At 42.5% G+C, this 22,386-nt stretch overlaps 1 protein-coding gene across 1 annotated transcript in view; it reads left to right on the forward strand.

Moving 5' to 3' along the window:
- LOC126204101 (odorant receptor 42a-like) overlaps nucleotides 1–22,386 on the forward strand; it is a 43,983-nt gene that overhangs the window by 15,903 nt on the left and 5,694 nt on the right. Inside the window, exon 2 of the mRNA XM_049938518.1 lies at nucleotides 16,112–16,172. Coding sequence (XP_049794475.1) covers nucleotides 16,112–16,172 — 61 coding nt within the window. The remainder of the gene's footprint in view (nucleotides 1–16,111; nucleotides 16,173–22,386) is intronic.

A 22,386-nucleotide genomic window follows, 5' to 3' on the forward strand; every position in this document is an offset into this window, starting at 1 on the left:
AACCACTGGTGATCTAGAGCCAGTGCAGGACAAGACTGGCCCAAGGAGACATGAACTCATGAACATGTTGGCAGATGAGCTGTGTACAGAATGCAGATCTGGGGAACGAACAACAAACGTTGTGGGACTCCTGCTGTGATCCTACCCCCTGAAGATAGCAAACGGAATGTGTTGTGCTCCATTTAGTGTTACAGGAGATGCAGATTCGCCTCTGGAATCTGCAGCACAAAGAGTTGGTAAGGTAGAACGTAATGTTACAATGAGTCGGAAGCCACTGCCGCGAAGAATTTACAACATTCAATCAGCAGACAACTCCCAGGAGCTGTTGAGTTATGGTGTCGGAGGCTAGTAACTGTTGTGATAGCAAATATAGGTCCTAGGATTCCAAGGCCTCACTGAACATGAGATAAAGCATCGTACTAAAGCACGTCGATCTTAGTTTATTAAGATATCAGTATGGCTGGTAGAGTAATGGAGGGATAGAGATGCTTGAAGAATGCGAGACACCTTAGGTGCAGTGTGTGGCCGAAAGACCCTGGAGAACTCCTTGCATATATTCTCTGTGTCGTATCAAGTATCGAAGGGTATAAAACTGGAGCCACAATGCGGAGCTCTGTCGGCGTAAGTCGGCGGAGAGACATGAGTAGGTTCCAAACCGGAGCAGAAAGGGGTGTGAATGCGATAAGGGGGATTTCACTTGTGATATTTGTGCCACAATCCAGTTTTAGCGATGAAGGTGAGACATCGGTGGCGATGTAGTTTGTATCTTCGCTGGGCAGTGATTCATAAACAGGAACACTTACCCGTCCGCTAGGCAGTGATACAGAAGTGAAGGCCACAGTTTGCATTAGCGGGCGCTCCGCACGTAAGTTCAGCTAAAAAGGAAGTCAGAGCAACGTGTCGGGCAGATTTTTTGTGAACGAGTCCCAATGAGGTTGCGAATTCAGGGTAGCAACATCTGTTCGCATACGCCTATGAACCTTATAATTATGCATCGTGGAGGTATTGTGTTGAGGATTTCGCCTTGTTTTCGGATTTCGAATTGGATACAATTGGGCACTCTGTGCGTCGTTGAGGATGACCTAGATTGTCGTCTATGAATAGTCTGGCTCGCAAATACCATCGTGGTGTAGCTCGCCCCATTATTCAACCTGGTAATAAGTTTGAACGTTACCACATTTTGGGCGTAAACGCTCACCGGCCAGTCAGTCATTATTTGTAGATTTGTGTACTTCATATTGAGCTCTGGTTTGCGAGATTCAGTCTTGATGCGAGTAGCGAACGACTTACATTAGTATATTAGTTTCTTAGGAAATACTAAAGAATAACCCTAACGGATCGCCGAAGTTTAACGTGTACTGTGCTGTCGGCTGTTGCAAAATGTTCGTCAGCCAATGTAGCGGACAATGACAGAACGTTATAACGAGAGGCAGTAGGAATCTGCTGTTATGACTGCCTTTCCACCCAAATGTCACCGATAACATAAAACTGAAGGAGCGACGTCGAACAGTGTGATAAAAGTAACTCTTCGGTTGTGAGTAGAGCCGTGGAAGAATGTTTTGTGGAATTAGTGAGAAGCAATACATGACGTGGCACTCGAACGGCATGCGTGGATGTAGCGAGCTGTATAGTACTTCACGAAACGTTTTATCTTGGGCTATGCTGCTGCAGAATGATCTCTAGAGTCGTGAAAATATTTTAGTAATCAGAAAGTGCCACGACTGTCCCTATAATTCGAAATATGGCACCGAACGATGTGGCTTAGTGGTAAGATAATGGAGTTGCATTTGGTAGGACAGTAGTTCAAATTACCATTAGACCATCCAGATTTATTTTTAAGAAAAAGAGTTCTGGTTGCAATAAATCAAACAATAATTATAGCAACCAAGACTGCTGTACCAGACAGCCATATGGAGTGGGACAAGTTCAGTCCAGATTTAGGTCTTGTGTGATTTCCCTAAATCGCTTAAGGCAAATGATATGAGCGTTTCTTTATAAGGGCGAGGACAATTTCTTTCACCATCCGATATTCCTCTATCCGAACTTGTTGGTTCAAATGGCTCTGAGCTCTATGGGACTTAACTTCTGAGGTCATCAGTCCCCTAGAACTTAGAACTACTGAAACCTAACTAACCTAAGGACATCACACACATCCATGCCCGAGGCAGGATTCGAACCTGCGACCGTAGCGGTCACGCGGTTCCAGACTGTAGCTCCTAGAACCGCTCGGCCACACCAGCTGGCCCGAACTTGTTCTCCGACTCTAATTATCTCGTGGTCGACGGGACGTTAAATCCTTCTCAAACCAGACATTTTGTACATCAATATAATGATTACACCGCTTGCGAAGCGTTGATAATTACAACCTGCCTCCACGAACATTGTGTGGTTTTTCTAGGCTGATGTGCTTAAAGCAAGACTCGTCACTGAAGACCTGAGATTGCCGCTAGTTGTTCCAGTTGACTCACCCACTACAATGTTCACGTCTCTGGTGTTTAAGGTATGGCGTCAGTGATAAACGAAACACGGCAACTTCAGATTTCAACCCAGCCTCTAGTAATCTGTTCCTGACATTTCGTGGTAAAAGTCTGCCTGTAATCTGTGTCCTTATTTCAGCTGTTGATATCCGTCTATTTCAGAGCCAGTCGAACAATCCTGCAAACTTCTCGTGGTGTAATCTTCCTGCAGGAGACTCAGCCTATTCTTGTTGCCATACTGTTGCCCTGAGACCACCCCACTTTGGTTGCGTTCGGTCAAGGTGTTCTTGGTGTAACATTTTGCATTTCCGTTAGTGCTTAACAACCGAGATAAACTTTAATCTTATTTGATCTTTTTTTTTTTGGTTCCTTAGTAGAAAGTCAGTTTGAGTTTTAAACAGCAATTACAAAGCTGATCTAAATGAAAACCTTAAAGTGCAATAAAATGCCTAAAAGTTGTATCAAAAACTTTACAATTGGAGGGAATTATCCTTGTGTTACCGCAAATGACCGAAATTTGGCAGCCTGTTGTTATGAAACAAACGGAAGCCGTGTCAGTGCGAAGGTGGCTGTCCAGTGGACCAGCGATCTGGGGTAATTTTCTAGTAGAGAAAGTGTTAAACGAGTAGAAGTGAAACGCAGGATGAAGTGACAGTATGGTGTAGGAGTATATCCATGCCAATTTTGCCTCCATAGCTTAGCGGTAGCGTTACCGCCTACCACGCAGGGGGCCAGGGTTCGATTCCCGGCAGAGGACTGGGTATTGTGTGTCCTTCATCATCATTTTCATCATTATTGACACGCAAGCCGCCGACGTGGCGCCATCTAAAAAGGACCCGCAATCAGGAGTAAACGACGAAGACTTCTGACTGCTGGTATTTAGTTGCTACAAGACAATGGTCAACTCCACACAAGATACGGAATTTAATGTCTCGAATGCCCACTTTACTCACCAGACCTCGCCCCAAGTGGCTACCATTTGTTCAGAGGACTTAAGGAAGCACTGGGAGGCAAGCATTTCACAAGTGATGAACACGTGAAAACTGCTGTGCACGAATGGTTGCGTTCACAGCCAAAAGAATTCTTCTCGTGAATTTTCCACTCGCTTCCGAAGCGGCGGAATGTTCACAATAACGACATCGGGACTACACTGCTATTTCTGTATTATCTCATTTGCACGATAATATATGATTAAAGTTTTCATTTGGGTCATCTTCATGTTAAGCAATACTACCCCTCTCAGACCTTGGATCTCAGATTAGTGAAACGTTTCTAGAATAGTTTGCTAGATTGTGTACTCTTTCACTTATGCATAACACTCGCCAAGAATTATTTCGATAAGCTGTAAGAAAGTATGGCAGCGTGGGATTTGTCATCACATCAGGTTTAGTGTCTACTGAGACGGAGCACAAGCTCAGTTGAAGAAATGTGTAAAAGGGAAGCCCAGACACACGATTACCACAGTGAGCTTTAATGAGTATGGAAAGGGAAGTGATCTGAACTCTGTCTCTCCCAAATACAGACACACGGTTTCGACTTCTCTGACTCAACTAGGCTATTTGTTGGTGTGTAACTTCAAGGGAACATTCCCAGTTCTAAGTAAACGATCATGATAAAACTTGGCTGGTATATAGAGGGGTAAAAATAATTAAATACGTATTTTTTTCCTTTTCGCCCAATTTCACCTCTGAAGGGTAAAACAAGCTTATAACGATTTGAAATTTTGCAAAATACCCTGTCACAATCAAGGGCACATGTAGAAAAAAATCAAATTGCGTAATTTACTGAATTGATTCTTTAAGAATAACATCGCAAAGTTTCATAACCGACTTCTGGCTAGAAATATGTTTTAAAAAAGTTTGTTTGGGCGTCTCTACGCGAGAAATTTTTTGTGCGTTGATTTTTCGTTCATACAATCGAAGCGAATTGCAGATGAGTCTAGAAGGCTGTGAGAAAGATAATCTTTGCTTGTTCCTTTGTTTACAAGGTCTTTTTTTAAATATTGTGTGCTACAAACTTATTTCATTTTTCTTTTTGCAGTTATCAACCTGTTTTGCTGGAAATGGATTGTAACAGTGGGTGCGTAATCAAAAAAGGAAGGAAATATCGATTTTGATGTGTAACAGGTACACGACATTTAAATAACAGTATTACAGTGGGCTGTTCCTAAGTGTGAAGAACAATTTTTGACCAAGTCACTGAGTTCATCTAGACTAAAAATAGTGAAGAAATGCTGTGTACAGTGCCAAAGACGAGTTTTGGAGTGGATTTTGGTTAAATGACTTGGAAATATTTACCTGTATGATAATGTTTCATGTGCACGTGGTAATTGTGGGTCAAAGCGCTTTAGACTGTATGATTACAGTGACAGAATTGGCAGTGTAAAGTTTTAAAATATGATGTTCAATTCAAAATTTCTGCTATCCATGGGGAAATGTATGAGGCGAATACAAGTCTGTGTTGCAGGCAGAGAAGACACAAATTTGTTTTGTGGCTGGCGCATATAAGTGACTAGATTCAGTAATTACAACAGAATACTCCTGAGTGCTCTTGAAGTTGAGTGCAAGAAGGACATGAAAGCAGCTGTTGAGGAAGCTGTAGATATTAGAAGGACAGTATGTAGTTAAGGCAGATCTGTGTGTCTTTTGAGATTGAACCTGGCTGAAGAGGGGCCATAAATCACTTCATGGTATGTCATCTGCCGTTAGTGTGGATGCAGGGAAAATCTTGGACTTACAAGTAATGTGCAAATGTTGCTCTCAGTGTGACATAAGAAAGAACAATGATGGCAGTGAAGAAGAAATGTGGGAGCAGGACCACAAGAAAGTGTGTAGCAAGAATTACCATGGGTCAAGTGGTGGGGTGGAAGCTGATGGGGTGAAACTGATCTTCGAAAGACCAGTTGAACAACATGGTGTTGGGTCGTGGAGATTCCAGTGCTTTTAAGACTACTTTAGAAAGTAATCCTTATGGCTCACAAACTAATGTTGAAAAACTGGAATGTGTGGGGCATTTTCAAACCAGAATGGGAGGTAGACTTCTCAGACTGAAAAAATAAATGAAATGCAAGAAAGTAGAAGATGGAGAGCCAGTGAGAGGTACTAAAGACTGACGACAAGGAAATTCACACGTTACGAATATATAACGGAATCGATCAGGTATAACTTACACACTCGTAGTGAGAAAACAATGCAGCAAGCCATGTGGACAATAGTCTTTCACAAACCTTACACAGACGATAATCCTCAACGTCCCTTTTGTGAAATACTGTGATGCAAACATCTTCAGGCACAAACTAGTGGAAAGCCATACACCCATAAACATGGTTTGTCACTTGCCGTTTTAGATGTTATAAAACCAACTTTCAGGTATGTAACCAGTCTGGACTGCTGAAAAAATGTGTACATGGGCAAACACAGAATACAAATGAAGCTACAATGATCGTCCAAAAACAGATTTTGTGTCGTCAATTCTTGTGAGGATAGCGACATGTGATGTTTGTCTAGCATTCAGCGGTGGAAATGTAGGAAGGATTAAGCACCCGCAGAGGTTAGCTTTCTGCCCGGGTGCATTCACATTGAAGATTCTCAGAAGCATCAATGAAGCGAGACTGGACAAAGCTCAGTCAGTAGAACAAAAAAAAAAAAAAAATGCAAAAGTTGGCTAGGCAAAGGAGCAGATGAAGAGTTGACTCTAGGAAGACGAGGATGAGAATGAAGCTTATGGATATGCGCAGCATTAGTCACTAAAAATATTGTCAAAATTGAAAAAAATAATTAAATGCGAATTGCGGTAAACTGACTTCTTTGAGGTAAAATGTACCTTTCTCAGAAACTATAAACGCTAACATCCTGAAATTTGGCATAGTTTCTAAGAATTACTTACCGAATAATCCTGTGCAGCAATTTTACGTTATCTTTTCTCTGATAAAAGTTTTCCTATATAATTTGAGAAAAATAGAGCAGTCCTGGCTAACACAAAACAGAAAAATTAATTTCATAGCAACTATGGTCTTTAACAAAAATCTGTTCCACACGTTTTATTAGCGTCTTATGCAGATGTAAACAGTGAAATTCAGTTTTATTGCTTGATTAGTTTATGAGAAAAGGTACATTATAGAAACAATGATAATTAAAATGCAAATCCTTATAAAATGTATGTCGATTCGATGCGCATTTTCAAACAAAAATTACACAGAATATCAATTATGTTGTTCATAATACTGATTTAGCTGTAATATTTTTGGAGATATATATATGTTCAAGTACAAGAATGCATTTTGCCCTATGTCTGTCCTTAACTATTTTTCAAAAATTAGAACTTTTCTTACAACACAAATTAAAGGAAGTTTCACACCATATCCATCCTTCTATAATAAAACTGGTTTCTGGAATTCTATGTCTGGAAAATAAGTTTTACTCAATGTGCTGTCAGAGTATTTTCAAAATGCCTAATTAAAATATCTAAAAGTTCAAAAGTTCATTTTTTTCATGTATTTTAAATTCTTACTTTACTTTTGAAGTTCATTTGTTTTGCTTTCTAGTATACTGTTTCATGTATGTGTATTTTGTTTAAAGAAAATAATAAGTAACTCATTATTATGAAGCAAAATTATGGCAATAATGATAATATGTAATGAAATAATTAAAACATAACATCTTTTTACCCCATGCACATAAAATGAACGAAATTTCTTCACATAATATGCACGACGGACAACACAATAAAAAACAACATTCGGCAGGGTTTGAAAATTATGAGAGGGATCCTCTAACTATCATGCTTTGCACCAGGCGCTTTTTAGTGCATTGGAAAACCTTGGCGAATAGGACTGATTAAGTAGTAGTGACTGCAACTTGATTATATTGTTTTTCAGGTGGAGACCGACATCATAATCAACCAGCAGAACTATATCTGATAATCTTCTCACATATTTTTTCCACCATCGAATGCCGTATGCTTCCAATGGCTTTATCTATCCCATTGAGGCTTTTGGGATCATTAGATGAGCAAGGTCATTGCCGTCAGGTACGACACTCAAAACTTTTTTTTCACAATAAACTCCTTTTCATCGTTTTAAAAGAAATTAATGGATAGTTTGGGCCAATAATTCAAGAACCTCTTGTTGAAGCTCCAAATGTTCATAATCGTCAAGGACAACTATATCTGAAAATCTTCTGACATATTTCTTCCACCATCTAATGCCATACACTTCCAATGGCTTTACCTGTCCCATCGAGCCTTTTTGGGATCATTAGATAAGCAACGTCCTTGTCGACAGCTAAGTGTCTCGAAACTTTCTTTCACAATAGATCCCCTTATCACCGTTTTAAAAGAAATTAATGGAGAGTTTCGGCCAATAATTCAAGATACTCTTGTGTTCTTGTTATGGAACCGAAATCTGCTAAACTAACGTCCAACCAAGCAAAAACACATTTGACAGAAGTTTTCTTTCCCAGTGCTAGAGAAAAGCCTGTATTATTGTCAAATCCTTGGAGTGGTCAATGTGAAAGCACCTTACGACAAGGAACTTGTTGATTTTGTGATCCCAAAGGATCGCGGGGACAGGTACAGTCGCAGCCATCGGACGTATACGACATTGGATGATGGAAGAACTTTGTGAGAAAATCTGCAGATCTGGTTCTGCTGAATGAGCATGACGTCAATCTCTACTTGACGAACAATATAATCAAAAGGCACTTACTACTAGATAATCAGTTCTATACGCCAAAGTTTCTGATGTACTGAAAAATACCTAGTACAAATCAGGATTTTTAGAGGACCACTTGCCACAATTTGCAAAGCCTGCTGAATATCATATTTCGTTATGTTGTCCATAGTGTATATTATGTCAAGAAATTTTGTACATTTATTGCGCTTTTTTGTAAGAAAAAGTTACTTTTTAAGCATTTCTTTTCAGATTATCATTACTGTAACTATTATGTATCACAATAATGAATTACTTCTTATTTTGTATTAACGAAATGCACGTACGTACTAGAAAGCAGAAAACATAATTGTAAAATTTAAAATTAGAGTTTTAAGTATACAAAAATAAACAAAACAAATGATAAGAATAATAACGGACTTTTGAATTTTTTTAATTAGGCATGTGGATAATATGCCGACAGCACAGTGAGTACAGCCTATTTTCCAAAAATGGAGTTTCAGACACCACCTTTATTACACTTGATTGGATATGGAGTGAAACCTTCTTTAATTTATGTTGTAAAATGTTTCAATTTTTGAAAATTGATTAATGTTGGTGAGACATTTAGCAAAATTTAAAATATTACGAAAGTTGATTGCAGTTGAGGAACAGTTGCAGTGAGCTCAAAATACGAGGTGAGGTGCTGCAGATCATCTAATATGCAATCTCAGATGGAAGATTCCGCCAACGTAATGTACGGACACCGTAGGCGTGACTACGATACCATGTATTTTGGAGTGCTCGAAGGAAGTATGATGGGGCTACTGTCGTTCTCTGTATACATTAACGATCTGACGAACTGCGTGACCAGAAACTGCGACTCTTTCTGATGATGTTGTAGTGTATGGGAAAGTGACATATTTTGACTCATACATTTTTTTTACTAATACCGGTATAATACAAGGCTGCAATATCTCTCCACTATTGTTCAATGCATATAGTGAGCGCATTGTGAGGGACTTTCTTAAAGACTGGTATGTTGGCATTGTTCTAGGTCGTAACAAAATTAACAATCTCAGGTATACAGATGACTCACTGATGACTGCAACAGACGAATAACAACAGAAAAGCACCATGCGAAAGTTGGAGGAGGAGGAGATTAGTGGTTAACGTCGCGTCGACAACGAGGTCATTAGAGACGGAGCGCAAGCTCGGGTGAGGGAAGGATGGGGAAGGAAATCGGCCGTGCCCTTTCAAAGGAACCATCCCGGCATTTGTCTGAAGCGATTTAGGGAAATCACAGAAAACCTAAATCAGGATGGCCGGAGACGGGATTGAACCGTCGTCCTCACGAATGCGAGTCCATTGTGCTAACCACTACGCCACCTCGCTCGGTCATGCGAAAGTTGGTCAAACGATGCAGAGAATAAGGTCTTGAAATCAACAACACAAAGACCAAAGGGATTATTGTATATCACCCTAGTGACGACAGATCTGACATCACAAGAATTGCTAGCTACGAGTTCGTCAGTTGCTTCGAGTACTGCCACTAATACTGGAGACTGTGGATCTGAGATCCGTGAACACATTTAGATTGCGAGAAATTCTACTTCAAATCTTGCTCGCATCCGGAAGGACACCTCCATCACTGCCAAGACAAAGCTCACCCTCGTTCAGACTATAATTGTGGTGTCACCGCCAGACACCACACTTGCTAGGTGGTAGCTTTAAATCGGCCGCGGTCCATTAGTACGAGGGCCGTTCAGAAAGTAACCTCCGGTTGATTTAAAAAAATACACCAAGTTAAATAAAAATATTTTAATATATACATCTTACAACTACATCTTTGCACTATTTTTCTACATAGTCTCCATAGCGATTGAGGCACTTATCGTATCTCTTCACAAGCTTTGAAATTACTTCTGCATAAAAATCACCCGCTTGTGCCTGGAGCCAGCCTGTGACCGCATCTTTGAGCTCTTCGTCGTCATCAAACCGCTGTGACCCGAGCCATTTCTTCAAATGCATGAAGAGGTGATAATCACTTGGCGCCAGGTCTGGGCTGTAAGGTGGATGGTTGATAACGTCCCACTTGAAGGACTCAAGAAGGGCCGTTGTTCTGCGAGCAGAGTGAGGACGGGCGTTATCGTGCAAAAAAACGATACCGGAAGTCAGCATACCACAGCGTTTGTTCTGTATAGGCCGTCGTAACTTTTTTATTGTTTCACAGTACACGTCTTGATTAATGGTCGTACCACGTTCCATGAATTCAACCAACAACACCCCTTTGGCATCCCAAAACACCGTTGCCATCAGTTTTCTGGCAGAAAAATCTTGCGAGGCTTTTCTTGGTTTGGTAGGCGAATTTGAATGTGCCCACATCTTTGATTGTTCTTTTGTCTCAGGGTTCACGTACTTAATCCAGGTTTCATCACCGGTCACGATTCTGTTTAACAATGGTTCTCCTTCGTCCTCATAACGTGACAGAAAGTCTAATGCAGAGGCCATTCTTTGAGTTTTGTGGTGGTCGGTAAGAATTTTGGGCACCCATCGTGCACAGAACTTACGGTAACCCAATCTTGCTGTCACTATCTCGTACAAGAGAGTCTTAGAAATCTGCGGAAAACCAGTAGACAACTCCAACATTGAGAAACGTCGATTTTCACGAACTTTTGCATCAACTGTCTGAACGAGTTCGTCAGTCACCAATGATGGTCTACCACTCCTCTCTTCATCATGAACGTTTTCTCGTCCACTTTTAAATAAACGTACCCATTCACGGACAACTCCTTCACTCATAACTCTTGGTCCGTACACGGCACAAAGCTCACGATGAATAGCTGCTGCAGAATATCCTTTGGCTGTAAAAAACCATATGACAGCACGCACTTCACATTTGGCGGGGTTTTCTATTGCAGCACACATTTCAAACTGCCACAAAAACTAAACTAGCGCAGGTACGACGTTCACTCGACCACGGCTTGATGCCGACTGACCTGTTGAGTGCGTGAACGCACAGATGGCGTCGCTACTCCCCCCACAACCCGCACTGTGACCAATCGGAGGTTACTTTCTGAACCGCCCTCATACATGTCGGACCCGCGTGTCGCCACTGTCAGGATCGCAGACCGAGCGCCACCACACGGCAGGTCTCGAGAGACGTACTAGCACTCGCCCCAGTTGTACGACGACGTTGCTAGCGACTACACTGACGAAGCCTTTCTCTCATTTGCCGAGAGACAGTTAGAATAGCCTTCAGCTAAGTCCATCGCTACGACCTAGCAAGGCGCCATTAGCCTTAGATAGCTTGTATCTAAAGAGCCTCACTTGTATCGCCACAATCTCCAGATGTCTCATCAAGAACGATGTATACAAAGGATGGATTAAAGTTAAGTATTCGAGAAGCTACGTACATTTCTTTATAGCATTCATTACGTATCCTGTTTTAGACCTCACTCCATCCTTCGTGAGTTAGCGCGTGCATCTTGGCCGCCTCTTTCAATTAGTGTACGTAGTGTTGGCAAGTCTGCCGACACTACACTAATCTTCCCATCGTGACCAACGCGGCAGAAAATTGGGCGATGAAGAAAGCGGATCGCCTCTGCTCTAATGAATCGTTCCTGAGGCAGCTCAGCATCAGAACAAGACTATCAACTCTTGTCAACCAAAATCAGCGGAAATAAAACTGGAGAGGTTGAAAAGTAAACCAACCAGTTGCAAGTAAAGCTTGATTGAAACCCTTGACCAAGGTTTCGGCAATTTTAAAATTGTCTTCTTCAGAAGGTATATTGGACGTTGTTACGTCATGTCTATTATAACCCTTCCCAAGAACTCAATTTTAAAATTGTTGAGAGTTGGGTGAATAAGTCCAAGAAACCTTTATTTGCAAATGGTTGGCTGATTTTTCAACCTCTCAAAGTTTACTGTCGCACAGATGCTGATATTAAAGTCAGGTTTATTATTCAAATTGGAATATTTTGGTCACATTGCCAGAAGGTAAGAAGTAATGGAAAGAAAAGTCACGGAGGGAAATGTCGACAGCCGAAGAGAAGCGCTTCATTGCCGTGGATAAATCAGGTTAAGAGCCTAAGAGGAATGAGCTTGCAGCAAGCGAGTAGTCATGTCCAAGGCCGAGGTTTGTGGAGGCAGGTCATCAAGGGGCTTACACGTGATGCCACTTCACTCTTGCATAGGGTTAGAGCGAACAATTTTTAATACTCTCGAAATTAGCTCAGTCATTCTGCTCCTCCGACTCCATATTTGGAGTATGGCTTGTAGTTCGCCGGATCGTGTCGGGAGCTGGTGCACTGTTTCTTCTGCCTCACAGTCTCATATGCCACAAAATAATCTGCTTTTGACCTAGAGCGTTGCCAGCAAGAAAATTATTAATTTCATTTGTTGTCTGACTGTGAGTTTCGTATCCAAGAATTATGGTGGGATACAATTTCATGGGCTGTTTAAGGGGGTCTGGAAGAAAACAGAACAGAAGTAAGCAGGTGGAAATGACAAATGCCAGCCTACTATGTTTGTGTTTAATGAGTTATTGCGAGCAACCTGTAGCCAGCAAATAAATTATAAAGGTCTAATAATTATTTGCTGGTCTTTCTATATTTCTGTCTCTACAATCACTGGCTGTCTGACGCAGCACTAAATCTTTCTCAAAGCATGTCTGCTGTATCCATTTCATTACATCTGCACCATAGCTGTCTGTTCCTTTTATCTTTTACAAAGGAAGCTGAACTCTGTTTTTCTCATTGGTTCGGAAACCACTAGATCCTGTTGTCCGAACACTTCAGAGTCTGAAGGAACGTTCTAACAGTACAGTTGTGTAATTATGTGATGTCCACCGATAGATTGGTATTTTGCGGATGGACAAAATGCTGCTGTGACAATCGCACCTAATCTTTCTAGTGTGACTGACCACTGATGTGGCAGAATGCGCCGCAATAAACAACGCACTAACCAAAACTGTGCAAGCTGACGGTGGCTTAGAACAAGCGGATGATTTCCTGGATAGCAGATGTGGTCGTAGAAGGACATCCACGGATCTGACTGATCGAAACAACTATTCTATTAGACTAGTCAACCTCGTAAAGAGTTTCTTTGCTCCGTGTCCTGATGTGTGAGCCCTGCCTACTGCTTCGGTAGGAACCGCGTTTTGACTGGGGCTGCCTGTCTGTGACTTGGTCTGTGAGTGAGCTTCTGTTCGTATTGTCACGAAATGAAGCATGAAACAGTGACATCAGCTGCTCTCAGGAGGTTACGGTCTGTGAATCAGTCTCGCAGGAGCATTGCTAGTACTCAGGGATGGCTCGAACTAGTGTTCTAAACGCGGGTCCCTTTACAGATGAAATGCACGTTCCTAATATTCTCCCAATAAATCGAAATTGACCATTCGTCTTAGCTACTATCGTCCTTACATCGCAATGTTAAGCCTAGATATTTAATTGACGCGACTGTGTTAAGCTGTATACTGCTGATGCTGTATTCGAATTTTTCGGCGTTGTTTTCCTACTCATCTGCATTAATTTACTATGTTCTACGTTCCGAGAAAGCAGCCATTTATATGTAAAGAAACTGTGTTAAATTACGCTGCCCGACCAAAAAGTAGAGAACTCAGGAGACCTAACTGCAAGAATATTTTGTTTCAAGACGACGCTTACAAATAATGGACACATTTCTGTGTCTTATCAGTAATATACTGCAATTATCTTTAATAGAGTTCATGAACACAGAATACTTTCAACCTAAAAAACTAAAATATGTTTAAAAAAGAGCCAAATTCATGCTATCTACTACACCTCATTATTCTTTTCATTTATGAGAATACACTGCCGGAAGAAATTAGCACACCTGAAAGATGGCGTTGATTTTGATCTGATGAAAGCATATACCACCTGGGGGAGGTCGGGGGGGGGGGAGGGGTGGTAGTAGATGTACTGATAATGGTTTCACCATTGTCCGCCAACAGATAGCACACTGATATAGCTACCAGAGGGCCATCTGTGACTACCCTGTTGTAGGAAATGCTCAAAGTCAGACGCATCGGTGTGGTGCAGATGTGTCAAGCAAGCAGGTAACCACGTGCTTCCTACAGCCAGGTGGGCGAGTTTAAAAGGACAGATTGTGGCCTCCCGAGTGGCATGGTGGTCCTTTCGGAGAACCACCGCACAAGTTGGATGTGCTGCTTCAGTTGTGCAATGATGTTGGTACCAGTGGCCACTTGAATATTCTCACACCCCTAGTCTACGTTCTGGACGCCAACACAGTACAGATGCCAGCCAGGATCATCCTATTGCAAGGGCAATAGTGGCAGATCGTACACTACCAGCACAGACAAGAGGGCATGTGTGCCCAGATGTGTCGACACGAACAGCTGCGAATCAGTTATTAGCAGTGAGACTACAGGCATGCACACACATGGCCCATTTTCCACTCACGTCACAGTATTAACGTGCACGACTCGACTGGTACCGTCAGGGGACCACTTGATAGAAAAATGGAATGTGGTCTTCAGTGATGAACTCAGATTCTGCCTGCACGCAAGTGATGGTTGTTTGCACATACAACGTAGACCTGGTGAGCGCTGTCTCGTAGAGCGCATTCGTCCAAGACATGCTGGCCCAGCTCCAGGTCTTATAGTCTGGAGTGCGATAAGCTGCAACTCCCGTTCACCTTTGATGTTTTTGGAGAGGACACTAATTAGCGAACGGTACGTACAGAATGTTGTTGGGCCCGTTCTTTTGCCTTTCTTGTAACACGACGGTTCCAACAGGATACTGCTCGTCCACACACTGCCCGTGAAACTCAACGTGCTCCCCAAGATGTGCAGCAACTTACCTGGCCAGCACTACCTCCAAACTTGTCTCCAGTCGAGCACGTGTGGGATGTGATGGGACGAGAAGTGACTCGTACGACTCGTCAGCCAACAACTCTTACAAAACTACGTGAACAGGTCGAGCAGGCGTAGCGTAACGCATCCCAGAACAGTATGCCCATTTGCACTATCGATTGGATGCCAAAGTCAGAGCCAGCTTTGTCGCCATGGGAGGCTACACCACTTATTAGTATCGGTGTTTCAGAATAGGTCGACACACGGTACCTCAGAACCACTTGTGTTGTTGATCTGTAATCATTCCATGTACTCGATACACTCGTTCCATCAATAAATCTTGAGTCAATTTTAAACGTCTAAAACGGGGTAATATTTCTTTCCAGCAGTGTGTAAATTGAGAAAGAAAGAGTTAAAAAAATTATTTATGTAAATAAAAGAATTTGTTTGTATTTTCGAAATGTAATCGCAATGTCTGATTACCATAGGTGCGCCGGCCGCGGTGGCAGAGCGGTTCTAGGCACTTCAGTCCGGATGCGCGTGACTGCTGCGGTCGCAGGTTCGAATCCTGCCTCGGGAATGGATGTGTGTGATGTCCTTAGGTTAGTTAGGTTTAAGTAGTTCTAAGTTCTAGGGGACATGACCTCAGATGTTAAGTCCCATAGTGCTCAGAGCCATTAGAACCATTTGAACCATAGCTGCTTGTTGTAATTATTTAAATGTTTTTAATATTGGAGAACATAACCTTTTTGCCACAGACAACAAATATGGAAGTCTAATATAGGTGAAAGGGTATTTCTTCGTGTGTATAGAGAGTAAAGTTGATGACTTGTTGCACGCGTGTAGCGTATGTGTTTGTGTGATTGTGGACGTCTGAACGTGACTGGACGCTGCTGGCTCCCTCATTTCAGTTTCCGACAGTGGGGCTTCTTCCCAGTGCCCTTCCAAGCTCACCGTTGGCGATGGCGGCGGAAGACGCTGGCGTTGTGCGCCAGTGGGAGACTCGGAATGTCCAGTCGTTACGCTCCATCTCCTCATCGTTGTCTGGGAACGATACATAACTTCTGTACTAATTTGTTTTGCTTGTCTGGGAACGAAGGATGGAACATTATTCCTATGCACACTAAAATGACAAACCTCTTGGTGTTCCAGGTTTGTCAGCTGCCTGCAACAAGTAATGAGCCCACTCGCGATGACGCAGTTCATTTGCAGCGTAATTGTCATCTGTGTGGTTCTCTTTCAAGCGACATATGTAAGACAATTGTGTTACAGTACTCTGCCTGCCAAGAGAGCGAAGCACCCAGAAGACACGGTCGGTTGTCATTATAAGTTCGTACGAGTACACAAGATCGACGGGTGTGTAAATGACTAGCTTAGCTTCCGCTGCTTTGCTCTCGTAGACTGTATGGCCTGCAGAGATTTTTTGTTTTGTTTTTATTTAATCGAATTTTTGTGTTGTACATAAACTGCAACACCTTCTAAGCTTTTCACACTAGTTAAGGCTATATAAACGTGGTCTTTTCCGAATCTTGTTCTGACCAAAAAGCGATTCTGGTAGCTGGAGTTCAAAGTTTTTGTTAATCATGCTCTTTGCCGTCTTGTGGAGATATTTCCATAGCAACTTTCATCATTTTTTTATATCTAACCCAAAAGTAAAATACAAAGTTCCATAAAATTAGCTTTAAAACTTTTCCAATGTGGTGAAACATTTTCTTAAAAATTTTCAACACCCATTGCGCCAGCCGGAGTGGCCGAGCGGTTCTAGGCGCTACAGTCTGGAACTGCGCGAGCGCTATGGTCGCAGGTTCGAATCCTGCCTCGGGCATGGATGTGGGTGCTGTCCTTAGGTTAGTTAGGTTTAAGTAGTTTTAAGTTCTAGGGGACTGATGACCTCATCAGTTAAGTCCTATAGTACTCAGAGCCATTTTGAACCAACACCCATTGCACTCCCTTGGCGGTTGAATTTCCGGAAACAGTGAAACACATTTTTTTAAAATTTATAACTGTGAAGTCAAATACCATTCGTCATAGATGTAGCCTTAAAAATTTTTTAGTAGTTCTTTACTAATTATTTATTCTGAAAAAAACTTTCACCCACTATTTTAGCCCCCTAGTGGTTGAATTTCCGAAAATGATAAAACACGTATTTTTTTAGTATCTGACTGAGAAACCAAATACCAGTTTTCCTAGTTCTAGCTTCAAAACTCCCTTAATAGCGACATACATTCAAAAAGCCCTTAATTCCCTATTTCACCCTCTTAGGAGGGCAATTTCGGACAGTACCTCCTTAAACGATGCCTAGAATATAAGATCCACACCCTGTCCTAACAAGTTTATATCCTCAGCGTTTTCTGTTGGGTGATGTATTTCACCCTCTTAGGGGTTGAATTTCTGAAAACAAAGAAACTTGTATTTTTTCATCTCCAACCGAGAATTCAGACACCAGCTATCAAAGATTTAGCTTTAAAAATGGTTTCGCAAAGAAATATTTTCTCAAAACCTTTCACCCCTTCTTTCACAGCCTTAGACGTTGAGTTTCCAAAAAGAGTGACATGTGTTTGTTTTATTTCTAACAGAGAGGCCAAATACGAATTTTGATAGATGTAGCTTCAGAAATGCTTGCACAATGAAATATTTCCATAAAACCTTCATCCCCAGTTTCACCTCCGTAGGGACTGGATTTCCACAAACGGTGAAATATGATTTTTTGTTTATAACTGATAAGCCAAATATAAATTTTCATAGATTTAGCTTTAAACATGCTTTCATAATAAAATATTTTCATAAAAACCCTCATCCCCTATTTCACCCCTTTAGGGGTTCAATTTTCAAAAATACTGAATCACGTATTTTTTTATTTGTTACCGAAAAGTCAGATATGCAGCTTTAAAAATATTTTAGCAGCTCTTTACTGATGATATACTTTCAGAAAAAGCTTTCACCCACCATTCATCCCCATAAGGTTAAATTTGCAAAAATGCCGAGAAACCAAATACCAATTTTCATAGGTCTAGCTTCAAAATTGTTTTAATGGCGACGTCTTCGAAAAAACGTTTTGTCCTCTAGTTCACCAACCCTAGAGATGAAACTTCGAAAAGTTCCTTCCTAAACGACCCATGCAGTATAAGGTCCACAACTTCTCCAAATTTCAAGTTGTTATCCTTAGTGTTTTGGACAGGATGATGATTAGTCAGTCAGTCAGTCAGAAAATTCGATTTATATACAAAGACAGAGGCTGTAGTTCTCTGGGACAACTGGAATGACCGCGAGAGCGCCCAAGAGTCGTTCGTATTTAGTGTTGTTACCAAGTCAGAAAGGGATATAAGGGATGTGAACAGTGTAAGATGATGAGTGATTGCTGTGAAGGACACAGATATGCTGCACACCAGTCTGAGACTGCGTAGCCCCACCTGGCAGATTTCGAAGTGCGCCTCATTGCAAGTCTCCATTCCGTCGGCTGATCGATTCGTGCAGAGCTATAAAGCGGATATACTCGTACTGTGTCTGATTTTCAGATTAAAATGTGATTATCATGATTATTTTTTAACCTCTGTGTATTTATTAGGACTACATACTAATTATTACAAGGCATTTTGTAAAATGCAGAAAAAGTAATGGAAACGTTTTAGGTGGCCAGAGTTGCCATGGATTTGGGCAGACATTGACCGACTTCCACGACGTATTCCAATTGTGGTCAATATTTCAAAATTAAATGAAACTTTTACCACCCAGAAAAAAAAACATTGATCTAAAGTTTTCTTAAATGCTTTATTACGCCTCATGAAAGAACAAAGATATTATGGTACATTAATCATACAGTGTGTTCCACAATCAAAATTATAAATGTAATGAAAGTTACTACGATGGAGTACCACACTCACAGCTACAAATTTAGTTGAGCATAATACCTCAATTTTTATCCATCTTTAACCTAAATCCTTGTTTCAAAACGATCGATGCAGCTATAACTAAGGTGTCCTGTTCTTCATTTATCGGGTCATTATCTGGCACGTGGGACAAAACAAACTGCATTCGTTATTTTCGGACTTATTTGAAATTACACTCCTGGAAATGGAAAAAAGAACACATTGACACCGGTGTGTCAGATCCACCATACTTGCTCCGGACACTGCGAGAGGGCTGTACAAGCAATGATCACACGCACGGCACAGCGGACACACCAGGAACCGCGGTGTTGGCCGTCGAATGGCGCTAGCTGCGCAGCATTTGTGCACCGCCGCCGTCAGTGTCAGCCAGTTTGCCGTGGCATACGGAGCTCCATCGCAGTCTTTAACACTGGTAGCATGCCGCGACAGCGTGGACGTGAACCGTATGTGCAGTTGACGGACTTTGAGCGAGGGCGTATAGTGGGCATGCGGGAGGCCGGGTGGACGTACCGCCGAATTGCTCAACACGTGGGACGTGAGGTCTCCACAGTACATCGATGTTGTCGCCAGTGGTCGGCGGAAGGTGCACGTGCCCGTCGACCTGGTACCGGACCGCAGCGACGCACGGATGCACGCCAAGACCGTAGGATCCTACGCAGTGCCGTTGGGGACCGCACCGCCACTTCCCAGCAAATTAGGGACACTGTTGCTCCTGGGGTATCCGCGAGGACCATTCGCAACCGTCTCCATGAAGCTGGGCTACGGTCCCGCACACCGTTAGGCCGTCTTACGCTCACACCCCAAAATCGTGCAGCCCGCCTCCAGTGGTGTCGCGACAGGCGTGAATGGAGGCACGAATGGAGACGTGTCGTCTTCAGCGATGAGAGTCGCTTCTGCCTTGGTGCCAATGTTGGTCGTATGCGTGTTTGGCGCCGTGCAGGTGAGCGCCACAATCAGGACTGCATACGACCGAGGCAAACAGGGCCAACACCCGGCATCATGGTGTGGGGAGCGATCTCCTACACTGGCCGTACACCACTGGTGATCGTCGAGGGGACACTGAATAGTGCACGGTACATCCAAACCGTCATCGAACCCATCGTTCTACCATTCCTAGACCGGCAAGGGAACTTGCTGTTCCAACAGGACAATGCACGTCCGCATGTATCCCGTGCCACCCAACGTGCTCTAGAAGGTGTAAGTCAACTACCCTGGCCAGCAAGATCTCCGGATCTGTCCCCCATTGAGCATGTTTGGGACTGGATGAAGCGTCGTCTCACGCGGTCTGCACGTCCAGCACGAACGCTGGCCCAACTGAGGCGCCAGGTGGAAATGGCATGGCAAGCCGTTCCACAGGACTACATCCAGCATCTCTACGATCGTCTCCATGGGAGAATAGCAGCCTGCATTGCTGCGAAAGGTGGATATACACTGTACTAGTGCCGACATTGTGCATGCTCTGTTGCCTGTGTCTGTGCGCCTGTGGTTCTGTCAGTGTGATCATGTGATGTATCTGACCCCAGGAATGTGTCAATAAAGTTTCCCCTTCCTGGGACAATGAATTCACGGTGTTCTTATTTCAATTTCCAGGAGTGTATATGTCACATCTGAATCACTGCCTGAAGCACAACAGCTTGAGATGTGAGCAATCTATGATTGACGTTTACTTTCCTTAACAGTTACAAATGAGCCTTCGGCTGTATATAGATGGTTATGTTTGTGTTCCTTAGCTGCACGCTATCATTGGCATCAACACTATTTAATTCATGTTTACCGTCAGCCGCTTTTATTTTAAACTCAAATATCGACCGGTTTCTATCTTGGACCATCTTCACGGATAGAGGTTAAAATGGTTTAAGCGACAACATTACATTTGTCATTACTTACATAGAGCTTGCCATGAATATGTGCATACGACACAGGACGTTTAGAAGCAAACATACTGATAACAAGGCGTGTACATAGACCTCTGGCTCTGTGTACACGTGATATTAGAATGTTTGCTTCTGAACGTCCTCTGCCGTATATTCATAATCATGACCTGCTCTATACATTATTGAATTAATGACGAATGTAATGTTGTGGCTTGAACTATTTTAACCGCATCAACGAAGCTGGCCCATGACCGAAACCGGTTGATATTTGGGTTTAAAATAAAAGCGACTGTTGATCAAACATGCATTTTATACAATACTTGACGGTTGTTGATAGTCACTTTCCAAAACTATTTATTAAACTGTGTATATGGGGTAAGAATGACCAACACTCCAAGTAAACCCGAAACAGAGAAATTTAGCACATGACAACAGAAGTTGTATTATGCTGTCATACACACATACATGAACAAAAAACAATCACTGATTTGTTTTGAGAATTAATCGCGGAACATACATGATATAGCTGAAAACACCGATAATTTTGCAGTTAAATAGGACTAATATCGGTGGATTTTGCACAACCAGATTGTAACACACTTTTTCGTATACAGTTACAAGTCGCAGTAGGTTCGTCAACTGTAGCGTAAGAAAATTGGCATTCCATGGCATCATCTAGCGTATATTGATAGAAGTTTGACCCCAAACAGTATGTACTAAACATCCTACTGGGAGCCATCAGAGAGCTGTAAGACATTTGGTGTATCAGTGATCAAATAGCAATGGCAGTCAATGTATACCTGGTTTACCATACCCACGGTATGTGGATTAGTCAGCAGTGACAGTGTCCCGATGTTGAACTGTATGGAAACGTGAGGGCAGATATAGTAGACGTGACGGTTCTGGTCGATAACATCTGACCAACTTAAGGGAAGATCACAGTATTGCTCTCCAAGCCCATCGTGACCCTTTCACATCTGCATGTGCCATCCGAAAGCAATCAACGGGCTTACGGCAACATTCTGTGTATCCCGCACCGATGGTTGGACCAACTCAAGGGAAGATCACAGTGTTGCTCGCCAAGCTCAACGTGACCCTTTCACATCTGCATGTGCCATCCGAAAGCAATCAACGGGCTTATGGCAACATTCTGTGTATCCCGCACCGATGGTTGGACCAACTCAAGGGAAGATCACAGTATTGCTCTCCAAGCCCATCGTGACCCTTTCACATCTGCATGTGACATCCGAAAGCAATCAACGGGCTTACGGCAACATTCTGTGTATCCCACACTGATGGTTGGACCAACTCAAGGGAAGATCACAGTATTGCTCTCCAAGCCCATCGTGACCCTTTCACATCTGCATGTGCCATCCGAAAGCAATTAATGGGCTTACGGCAACATTCTGTGTATCCCGCACCGATGGTTGGACCAACTCAAGGGAAGATCAGAGTATTGGTCTCCAAGCTCATCGTGACCCTTTCACATCTGCATGTGCCATCTGAAAGCAATCAATGGGCTTACGGCAACATTTTGTGTATCCCGCACCGATGGTTGGACCAAGTCAAGGGAAGATCACAGTATTGCTCTCCAAGCTCATCGTGACCCTTTCACATCTGCATGTGCCACCCGAAAGCAATCAACGGGCTTACGGCAACATTCTGT

This window comes from Schistocerca nitens, chromosome 9 (assembly GCF_023898315.1).
Source record: "Schistocerca nitens isolate TAMUIC-IGC-003100 chromosome 9, iqSchNite1.1, whole genome shotgun sequence".
NCBI classification, from domain to species: domain Eukaryota; kingdom Metazoa; phylum Arthropoda; class Insecta; order Orthoptera; family Acrididae; genus Schistocerca; species Schistocerca nitens.